General features: G+C 41.2%; 1 protein-coding gene across 1 annotated transcript; it reads right to left on the reverse strand.

Moving 5' to 3' along the window:
- Positions 1 to 8,723: 8,723 nt before the first annotated feature.
- Positions 8,724 to 10,943, reverse strand: LOC126608082 (cyclin-dependent kinase B2-2-like). Its single transcript, XM_050275848.1, has 8 exons — positions 10,551 to 10,943; positions 10,188 to 10,329; positions 10,026 to 10,087; positions 9,793 to 9,904; positions 9,616 to 9,709; positions 9,443 to 9,512; positions 9,201 to 9,339; positions 8,724 to 9,096 (listed from the first exon to the last, which is right to left on the reverse strand). The coding sequence occupies exons 1-8, from the start codon at positions 10,784 to 10,786 to the stop codon at positions 9,004 to 9,006; spliced, it is 948 nt and encodes a 315-aa protein (XP_050131805.1). The 5' UTR covers positions 10,787 to 10,943; the 3' UTR covers positions 8,724 to 9,003.
- Positions 10,944 to 11,111: the final 168 nt, after the last annotated feature.

Consider the following 11,111-nt stretch of genomic DNA (forward strand, 5'->3'; position numbering starts at 1 on the left):
TTGATCATAGGATTGCCTATTGGGCATTGACAGTCCGTTAAGATCAGTATGTGCTATGTCTTCTCTTAAAGAGAATGATTGGTCTTGAGTCATTGGTGTGATCGACACCAAGACAAGCATATAGGTGCTCAATAGAGAATGAGTCCACTAAACACGATCAACGAGGAGTTCTCATACTCATGTCACATGAGAACTCATGGTTGGGATAATGCAAAGTAGTCCTTTGACCTGAGGCATCATAGTTGTCTTGTGGTTAGGTCCTTAATCTTTGACTATGTCAAAGTCACTTCGTCAAAGGGTGTCCACGATATAGTTGGGGTTAAACCACTTAGCCATGGAGGCAAGTGAATGAGCAACAAGGGATCTCTAGCCTTCAAACCGTTTAAATGAGAATACTCTATGATATGATTAAGAATCTTTGGCTAAAGTATGAATGAGATTTAGGAAGTCGTTCCAAATTACATTCAAGGTAATCATATAAGTAAGAGAATCACATTGGATAGTAGACATGAATAAACTATCAAACCAAACAATGTGGTTAAGAATATTGTATTAGAGAAAGACCGTATTGCATCGTAATCCTAAACTAAATAGGTTCTCCACCTCTTTTGTTTAGCTTAGGTAGCCATAACACTGCTAGGTGTCACTCATGGTTTGTGGAAGCCCTAAAGGTGAGTAATTACTAAGGGGAGAATTGAAAGTAAGTTTCAATTCACAATCGATTTGAAGAGTTCTAATTGCCCATTGCCTCACTAAAAGGAACCTAATGGATCGTACACCAAGTAAGGTAGAGATTAATGAAACAACGGAGATGAGTAATGATAATTAAATAGTTTAATTATTTATGGCTATGATTAATTAATATGTTAATTAATCAAACGAATATGTTCGTTATAGACCTCGGGTTAGTTTTAGGCCGCAAGGCCCAATGTGATTTGAATGTCAAGCCCATTAACTCAAGTTGTATGACAACTTGAAAACACAAAGGACTTGAAAGCCCAATGAACCCTTAAGGCCAGCCACATTAGGGGATGACAGGTTTTGGTTCTTTTGTCACTTAATTGAAGGGACTATATAAAGAACTTTATAACATTTCATCATTAGAGTTTCTTTTGGAGAAAAGATGAGAACACAAAGCTCTCTTTTCTCTCTAAGAGGCCGGCCACCCTAAAGGAACATAGCCAGCAATCTTCCTTCCTCTAGGTCACTAATCTCTTTCTCAATGCTCTCCTTGGTGTGGAGACTTAGAGGTTCCCTACTTTGGGAACTTGGAGAATCCATTCATCCATCCTCCTCCGAGAAATCCATAGAGCTAAAAAGCAAGGAATGAAGGCCCTATCTCTAGGGTGATTAGCCTTTGCTTATGTAAAGAGGACAAATGTATAATATTTCTCAACTCACTTTGTTCTTGAGTTGAGTCTTGGTTCACCACAATTACTAGGCCTTGCATTCATGGATAAAGTTTTGTTTTTGAGTGCATACAAGCATGATTCCTCCTTTTAATTGTTAATAGCATGCATAGATGTTACTCAAATGATCTAGTTTTAATAAATATTTCCTTCAGTTACCAAATGACAGATTATGAAGGCAGCATGAATGAAAGAAAAATATAAATAATGTGATTTACCTATTAGCAAGAGCTGGTTCTTCTAGTTGATGGCCTCCTTCCAATTTTTGAACTCATCCTTCTTAGGGAGAGGTTTGAAGAAGACCTACCTAAAGAGTCGATCGTGGGCCTCCATGATGTCCCCATCATACTTCCTAGACCATTTGGCCTCCCACCAAGTGGCAAAGAAAGGAGTGCACTTGAAGTTCAAAGCCACAGGCTTGTGGGCGATCTTGCTCATCACCTCTAAGCTGCGTTAAGTTGCCCAAAATGTAACCTCGGAGGGAGAGCGGAGGCAATAAGAGGTCCCACATTGCACAGAGTAAAAAAAAGGCACTGGGATTGCATGCCTGAATCCCAGCTGTCTACCACAACTGTTGGGGCGGTAGACTTCTAGTCCTCGCTCGTAGCCAGTTCGGTTTCTTCGAACTCCATAGGCTAGATCCCTTTGTTGGATGCAGTTAATGAATTTTTCTTTACATAGGCTGCTAGCATCCTCCCCAAAGGCGTCTTGGAAAATTTGATCTGAGGACCAAGGGTACTTCTTGAGCACAGAGGCACCCTACTCCAAATCTGCCCGAGTCCAACAAATTCTGAAGAAGTAAAGGTAGGCGAGTGTAGAATGGTTGGTGATTGAAGCCTTTGCCAAGATACGGGCTGGAGCTATGCCCTTAGGGAATTCTAGGTTGGCCACCTGAAATTCGAGGAAGTACCATTGGAGCCAAAGTTGAACCATCTAGGTAGGCCCATTGAGGTTTAGGGTTTAGGGTTTAGGGTTTAGGAGCTATGCCCTCAGGGAATTCTAGATTGGGCACCTGAAATTCGAGGAAGTACCATTGGAGCCAAAGTTGAACCATCCAGGTAGGCCCATTGAGGTTGGTCTCGAATGGCTCGTCCTTGGTCATCTCATGGAGAAGGTGGCAGAGGTGCACCAGGATAAAGGCCTTGCAGCAACGTCATCAAACAAATGTAGTGCCTCCACTCTAACTTTACTCTCTTCAACTTGTTGGGGAACACATGTTTGTTCAACCAGTAAAGGAGGAAGTACATGTGTTCCTGGGCCCTATCTGCAATCGGAGAAGGAAGCTAAACATTTTCTTCGTAAAGGGGATGAAGCCCGCAAACGATAGGAACTTTTGAAGGTGGAGGAATTGTACTCCAGGTGGGTGATTGACTTGGAGGCCTCCAAGCCTTCAGCAGTCGGGTGAAAGGGCAGAGACTAATCATGTGTGATATCCACACACCTGCCTGAAGGCCTCAGGCCGAAGACCTAAGCCATATTCAAGACGGTGGGAGTCATGAGACCCATTCTGAAGTTTAATGTATTGGTCCCATTATTCCAAAATAAGAGTGTAGTGGTTGGAAGCTCGGGCTTGGCTATGACAGTGACCTTGGACATCATTATGAGCTCATAGATGCCATTTGCCATCCACTTCTGCTTCCACATAGGCTAGAGCTCATCCACCCACTGTGACCAAGTTTCATCCTTTATCAGTGGGAAACCCCTTCTAAAATTCGACCACTTGGAGGCCGAAATCCCAGCCTCGGTGGAATAACGGTTAGGGGTGAACCAATTGGCAGTAGACATGTTGTTCTCCACTGCAATTGGGACTCGGGCAATCCAGGCAAGCCCCAAGGAATTAACCCTTCCCTCTTCGAAGAAAATTGATAAGTTCAAGCCAGCCCGAGGGCAATGAAGGCCGTTGGGTCGACAGCGCAAATTGACATTCCCTTATCCAGATTCGCATGCAGGGCAAAGTTTGGGGGCCATAGTTGTTTTTTGGAAGGAAAAAGTGAAAGTAATTGAAAGCAGAAATCAAGAAAGAGCTGAGAAGGCAAGATGATTCGAGAATTCTGGAAATTCAAAGAGTAAGGATTGCTAGAAGTGTTGGCTGAGGAAATTTAAGTGGAGCTTATTTAATGAGCAATTAGTTAACGTTAAAGATTGTGGTTTAGTGCAAAGGTTTATTCGAAAAATGGATGGGTAAATGGCACGAGTCTCGAGTTAAAGCGTGTAGTTAATATTTAATCATTATCAATGTTTCGGTTAACAGATTTGACAATTAAAGGGGGCACTGTTTTGGTTAATATTTAAGCACTGGGCTTTATAATAATGAAGGCCCAAAGGCGCGAAAGTAAATGAAGACTTGCCTGAGCCCAGTCGATAGGCCCGAAGAAGATTGAAGTCCATTTCAGCCAAAGCTTAGGCCACATGCCTATGATTGAGGTGATGGGTGACAAAGACCAACTCACCACCAGCCAAAAAACACTTTTTAAGGGCATGACAAGTAAATAAATGATGACTCACTACCCTCCAAATGTTATCAGCTAAAGACTGAGAAGAGACAGTTGGGCCAAAGGGTCTATAAAAACTGAGAGAGGCACCAAAGACAAAGACACTCAACCAACCAATCAAACGACATCCAAACTTTGATCTCAAGCCAGTTTGCACCCAAAAAGCTGAATTTTGTCCAGATTCGGTCCCTTTTAGCTATAGTTCCCTCATAGAAAGCCATATTTTGTTGAGATTAGAAACTATGCTACCTTCCCTTATCAATTCCCTCTAGTAAAACCTATTTAATTTTCATCCCTCACCGCATACAAACCCTTGTAAACACAAAGAGAATTGGCTGTTTTCATGAAAGCAAAGCAACGCAATTCTTGCTCCTTTTGGTTTGTTTTCATGAAAGCAAAGCAAAGCAATTCTTCCTGAGTTTAGTTATAGCAGCTTAAGGTTTCATCCCGCATCCTAAAAACCTCTCCCAGATTTCAGATGAATCTTCTTCCTATTTCTCAATCATATTCGGTTTCATGTTTAATCCATCTCCTTAGATGTTGACTTGAACAGGAAATTTGGGAAACTTACTCCTCATTATATTTTGTTTTACACGATAGGTCTTTTGAGATAATTTTGGCATGCTAGGGTTTTTAGTAAAACTATCACTTATTATGCTAGTAGTTTTCTTTATATAAACCGTGGGGGTTAGTATCTTGGTAACTGTTTTATTATTATTGTATATATGATCTTGGTCCACTCACCTTTGTTTTGCGCCCCCATTCAGGTCTTAGAAACGAGGACTACGACACAACGTACAAGGCATTCCCCTACCAGGAGCAGTCTATCACTCACTTGTGTGATATCTTGTAATGATCTTTCCTTTTGTGATCTTGAATTAGGACATTTTCTGTGGACTCTAGACATTTCCTTAAACTTTGTATATTACCTTTAGATTCTAATGATTATTCATGCTTATTTCCTCTTAATCATTACTCTTGTATTCAATAAATGGCTTTTGTCACCCTCAGGTGTCAGCTAGCACGTGCCTATCCGGGTATTCGGGGAATATCGGGGTCGGGATGTGTCAAAGGTTGCTGACTCCATTAAATTAGAATGATATTCATTAAATTTGTTGATTTGTTTACGTATTTCCAACTTTTTAAGATTTCTCTTTCTTTTTCTTTTTTTCTGAAAGACAGACATGTTTCATTGTCAGATTGTCAATCCAGACTACTTACCAAATGAATCTCATTTGAATGTACGATCCAGATTTGCAATCTCACAATATAACATGACAGACATCTCTAATGAGGGAAAGTTCCCTATTTCTTTTCAGTTTCTTACATAGAGCATATCTTTTTAGTTTTCATTGGCAGGTACTGACTTCAGGTAAACTAAAGCAACGTATAGTGATGGTGTTTAAGAAGATCAATCTGAAAACAATTTTGCCCCTCCAACCACTGGAGCAGTTTGTCCTTTCAGCACTATATTTCATTGTAATCCAGATTCAGCGCAATAATATTGAAAAAATGGGCAAACTTAATCTTTTCGTGGTGTAGATTGTTGGTTTTGCAATCGGAGTCATCCTTCAGTTTCAAAAATTACTGATCGGAGATGGTGCTCCTCTACGAGTGATTCAAGATACTGCTTCTTTGTTGGGGTATAAAACACTAAAACTTATGCCCAACTTTACAAAACATATACAGACGAGATGGTTTGCATGTTCTTTATACAAAGCGTTTGTTGTTCACTCAACATGAGCTAATTATGATTGTAGAGACGGAGCCATCCCAGCTCTTACTTTGATAATAGGAGGAAACCAAATAAAAGGTAATAACTCATACAAATTCTGTTAGCGTCGTACTTAATTGTTGGTTTAGTTTACAACTTACTACACCTTGTTGTTTTAGGTTTGAGAGGGTCATGGATTCAACAATCTCTTGTCGTTGGCATCTTACTTGTTCGTTATGTTGCCCTACATCTTATAGGCATCTTGGTTGTTAAGGGGGCACTAAAATTTGGGTTGGTGCACTTTGATCCATTCTGCTTCGGTTTTCACTCCCACCTGCAATGAGCATAGGTACGCTTGCTCTTCTCTTGTTTAGCAACAAAAGCAGTTGCTCGCTTGCTCACTCCCTCACTCTTTTTCGCAACAAATGTAAGTTTATTCTCAAGTATTGTTTATTGATCTTTAAAATATGGCAGGAACAATGACGCAATTATTTGGAGCAGGAAAGAATGAATGTTCAGTTATCAAGCTGTGAACTTATGCTTTTGCTTCACTGTCACTTACATTCTGGTCCACCGCTTTCATATGGCTTGTGGCGCGACTGTGAATCAAAGTTTTACATCAATTCGTCAGAAGGAATGTTCCACTTTGCCAAATCAATAGTAAGTTGTAGCTGAAAATCTGCTTGAGCAGAAATTGACATGATATATGTTTTCTCTCTGCTAGGAAACAAACCCTAACCTTGCAAACCTTCAGCCGTCGGTCCCTTGCTTAGGCTTGGGTCCCCTTCCACCTCTCTCTAGCATCCCCCTCCTCCTAACCTCTCCACCCCTCGCTTCCTACTCCCTGCCCTTGCTGTTTTCCACACTTTTTTCCTTTCTATCCGCACCCCTGAACCCCTCTAGCCGCTGCTCTCTCGCTTTCCTCTCTGTTTCCTTGGTCTGACCTACACATTCTCCCCATACTCTTCTGTGCGCTTCCAGTTCTCATGGCTTATGCGAGCCTTCGACCCACTACCCCGATCTATTGCCGCATTGGGCTCCTGTTTGGGGCTTAGATCTGCGGTTTTGGGTGGGTTTTCTAGGTTGGTTTGTGGGTATTGGACTTGCAGTTCTTTTCTTTTTTCTGCTTTTCTTACCTGGTTGGTGGTGGTCTTGCCTCCGGAGATTTTGTTTTTCGGTTTCGTGTTGCTCCTGGGTGGGGTTTGAACTTGGAGCTTTTTGGCGACGGCTTCTTAGTTTCCTAATTCGTTGGTGTGCATATTTGCTAGCTGGTTTCTCTCAATTGATTGGACATCTGAGGGCTCTGCCCTTGGAACTATCATTTTGTCCTCTTTGGGTTCATGGTGGTGGTGGAGATGGCGGTGCAACCGCTTTTCTTGCCATCACTGCGACTAACTCCGACAGGAGGAATTGCTGGCGGCTCTTGGTACTTTTATGTTGGTTTTGGGGTGTGGAGCGTTCCAAGAACTATGGTGGCACTAGCTGGATCTTCCTCCCCACCTCTCTGAGCTCGTCCCGGCTACAACTGGCCTCCCACTCCTCCCAACATTCCTGCAGGTCCCTTTCCTTTTGTTACCCACGCCAACTACCAACTTGCAACTACATCTCTTTGTGGACCCATCACACGTCACCTTGTTCTTTTATTTTATAGTCTAGTTTGTATTGCTTCGACAATTGGTTTGTGTCGCTGCTGCGATTTTGTAGCCTCGCTGACTAGCATAGGTTTTGGTGAGGGTTTCGGTGCTTGGTATGCCACTTACGGGTCATATCAATCTCGGGACTCCTCGTTGTAGTGGTGTGTTTTAAGTGATTTCTGTATAGGGGTTTTAAATTATTTGCAATGCTCATTACCTCCAAATCAAGAAATTGATCACTAGAGCTTATGTACCCGTTTGGCATCCTTGTAAGTGGGTGGTTATTAATGAAAGGCTAAATAGCCAAAATGGTCTCTGAGATTTGCATAACTCATCACTTTGGTCCCTAACATTTTAAATCAATAAAAGTGGTCCCTGAGATTGTCCACCATCCATCATTTTGGTCCTTCCATTAAGTGTCCCGGAGCTTTTGGCCAAACGTTTGGGCAATTTTCAAAACTTTGTAACTCAATCGTTTCTTAACCAAATTCGACCTATAATATATCAAAATGAAGATAGAAAAGTGTAGAATAAGACTATACCTATTTGGAGGCCCACTAGTTACCGGAGATGGCTGGAAAATAGCCTCAAAATTGGCTAGAAAATACCTATTTGAAAGTGTAGTTAAATTTTAAATGTTCATAACTTCTTCAATACTCAACGAAATCAAGTGATTCAAAAACGAAAATCATACACTTCTCGATAAGCTGAAGAGAATGGTATCTTTCTAGACGGCTAAATCACTTAGGTTTAGGCGGAAAACGGCTCGAAAATGGCTAACTCGAGACCAAGACAGCCACTTTCAAGCTGTTTTCCGGCCAAATCACTTCGAGTTAGCCATCGAAAAAGTACCATTTTCTTCGTCTTGTCGAGAAGTATGATTTTCGTTTTTGAATCACTTGATTTCGTTGAGTATTGAAGAACTTATGAATGTTTAAAGTTTACCCAGTTTCCGGTGAGTTTTCAAATTTTCCCTTAGACCAGTCAACTTTCAAGTTTTCAAGTTATGAACGTTTAAAGTTTACCTAGTTTCCGGCAACCATTGGGCTTCCAAATAGGTATATTCTTATTCTACATTTTCTTATCTTCATTTTGATATATTATGAGTCAAATTTCGTTAAGAAACAATTGAGTTACGAAGCTTTGAAAATTGCCCAAACTTCTGGCCAAGAGCTCTGAGACACTTAACGGAGTTTTTTAACAGAATGACCAAAATGATGAATGATGAACAATCTCAGGGACCACTTTTATTGATTTGAAATGTTAGGGGCTGAAGTGATGAGTTATGCAAATCTCAAGGACCATTTTGGCTATTTAACCTTAATGAAATTCAATCATTTCTTTCAAAAAAAAAAAATCAATTCAAAGAAATGGTAGTCTTGCAGAAGAAATGAAATGAATCTACTGATTGGCTTTGGTTAATCATGTGTAATTTGCTAGTTACATTGGTTTTGGGTCTACCAATTGCTTCCGCTTCAGTACCAATGACTCAATTTTCATTGCGCGAATGTAAAACTATAAAGCATACCCATTAAAGCAAAACATTACATCAATCTTCTAACTGAACATAAAAATATGCTTGAGATTGTTGAGTTGTTGAATCCTATGGATTAGCAAATATGCTTGTTCTAATAGATCCTAAAGATTTATAAACACAATGCAAATATGCTTGAGGAGAGCAAATAGAACTCAGTACTACTACAGAGTGCATCTCTGTTACCCATCCCGATCCACGTATGCTTCATCGTGCCTCTTCAGAGAGAATCCTTGTTCAAACCATCAAAGTAACGGTGCTCCATAGCTGCCTTTGCTGAAATGCGTTTAGCAGGATCGTATTGCAACATTTGCTGCAAGCATAAACAACATATTTAGAACTAGTATTCATCACCAAGTAGAATAACAAAAAACTATATAAAGTAGCACATTTTGAGGGAAGCAAAATCGAACATACCAACAACAGATCCAGCCCCATTTCGTCCAAATTGGGAACAGCCTTTGCCAAACTTTGGGGACTCCACTGGGGGTACTCATGCCAGTCCTTGAGCTTACTTACACCTGGCCACACATCCTCATTTGGAGTGCCCAACAACCTGCATCAAAGATCCATAAGCAAAAGAACTGGGCTAATTGACACTTAATGAAAGTAGTCGGCAAATTTTTGGTAACCGGGAAGTGGAAACTATTTTAGTGAACCTGAATATATGCAGGAGCTGCTGCAGTTCAGAATCCCCAGGGAATATTGCTTGCTTCGTGACAAGTTCAGCTATAATTCAGAAACAATATACCGTTAAACCAACGGGGCAAATTTTTACAAATTCAAAACTATCGAAAATCAAATGCAAGCTTCATAAAAAACAGATGAGTACCAAATATACAGCCAACAGACCAAATATCCACTGCAGTTGAGTAGTGTGTAGCTCCCAGGAGGACTTCAGGAGCCCTATACCAAAGGGTCAATATCTGCAGTCGTACTTGCACAAATTCCTTAGCTACTGTCAAAAGCAACAAAATAACTTGTAACCAAAAGTGAACGCATTAACTACCTCATGAGTATACTTCTTGAGTGGCACAGTGAAAGCTCTAGCAAGTCCAAGATCTGCAATTTTAAGCATCATAGTTTTACGGTCCATCAGGAGATTGTGAGGCTTAAGATCCCTGCATAAATGGAAGTAAACAAATCAACCCAACTTAAAAGAAAACTCGAAGGGAGAAACAAAGCGCAAAGAAAAGAGAGAGAAACAGCATGTCGTTTGTAAGTTAATTGACAAAAGGTCACCTGTGCAAAATTCCATGACCATGGCAAAAGGCAACACCTTTGCAAAGTTGGAACATCAGGCTCTGCATCATCAGAAAATCACCATTTCAATTACACAATTCCATGTGTGATTAAGTTGATTGGGAATAAACATTTGGGGGACAAACAAATGAGAGAGCAGACTTTAACGATGGGGGAGGGAATGTGCTCTCCAGATTGACGGAAGGTGCGGATGAATTTCTTGAGATCAGTGTCCATGTACTCAAACACCAAGTAGAGTACAGTCTTTCCTTCCTTGTTCTGCCCTTGTTTCACATCCATCAACCTATTACAGAATTGGGGTTTAGGGTTTCGTTAATTCACAATTTACCGACCAAATCAATGGATTTACAGAAAAAGAAGAAAACCCAAACCAATCAATTGAAGATTTCATTTCCTTAAGTACAAGAACGAAATCAAACCCTAATTTGTAGAATTAAAGGAAGAGAGAGAGAGAGAGAGAGAGAGAGAGAGAGAGAGAGAAGAAGAAGAAGAAAGGAAACGAACTTGACGATGTGGGGGTCTCGGGAGAGCATGCGGAGAATGGAGACCTCGCGGAGAGTGGTAGGAGGGACGCCTTCCTCGTCCTCGTGGAGGCGAGTCTTCTTGAGGGCGACGATCTTGCCAGTCGCCTTCTCTCTCGCTCTGTACACCTTCCCGTACGTCCCTTCTCCCACCTTCTCAAGCTTCTCGAACGCCTCCATCGCCGACGCTCCTTTATTCGCCTCTCCGATCATCTCCATTTCTCTCTCTCTCTCTTCTTCGTCTCTCTGGATTCCTGATTTGCTGGTTGCTGATTTCAAATTTTCAAATACTTCAAATGACAAAAGGGGAGGGCAGAGCGTCTAAGTTATATATACGTTGAAGGGAAGGGTATTGACGGAAATTTCGTATCGGTTTGCTCAACGGGCAACCCCTTTTTGAAATTCAAAATTTTCCGAGGCACATACCCTTTTCTTGCCGTTCCGGGGTTTCTCCCAGTTTCCTGCCAATTTGGACTCTCTACACCACAAAGCCCAATTCGGCGGCCCATCAAACACAAAAGAATCTTCCGCTCCGCTCGCTTGA

This window comes from Malus sylvestris, chromosome 16, assembly GCF_916048215.2.
Source record: "Malus sylvestris chromosome 16, drMalSylv7.2, whole genome shotgun sequence".
In the NCBI taxonomy this organism is placed as follows: Eukaryota; Viridiplantae; Streptophyta; class Magnoliopsida; order Rosales; family Rosaceae; genus Malus; species Malus sylvestris.

Excerpts from the sequence above, each read along its gene's own strand:
- LOC126608082 (XM_050275848.1), bottom strand. The coding sequence starts at position 10,786 with ATGGAGATGATCGGAGAGGCGAATAAAGGAGCGTCGGCGATGGAGGCG. Across the intron at positions 10,330-10,550 it reads CGAGACCCCCACATCGTCAA|GTTGATGGATGTGAAACAAG; the intron begins GTTCGTTTCCTT and ends ATTCTGTAATAG. Across the intron at positions 10,088-10,187 it reads TTCCCTCCCCCATCGTTAAA|AGCCTGATGTTCCAACTTTG; the intron begins GTCTGCTCTCTC and ends CTGATGATGCAG.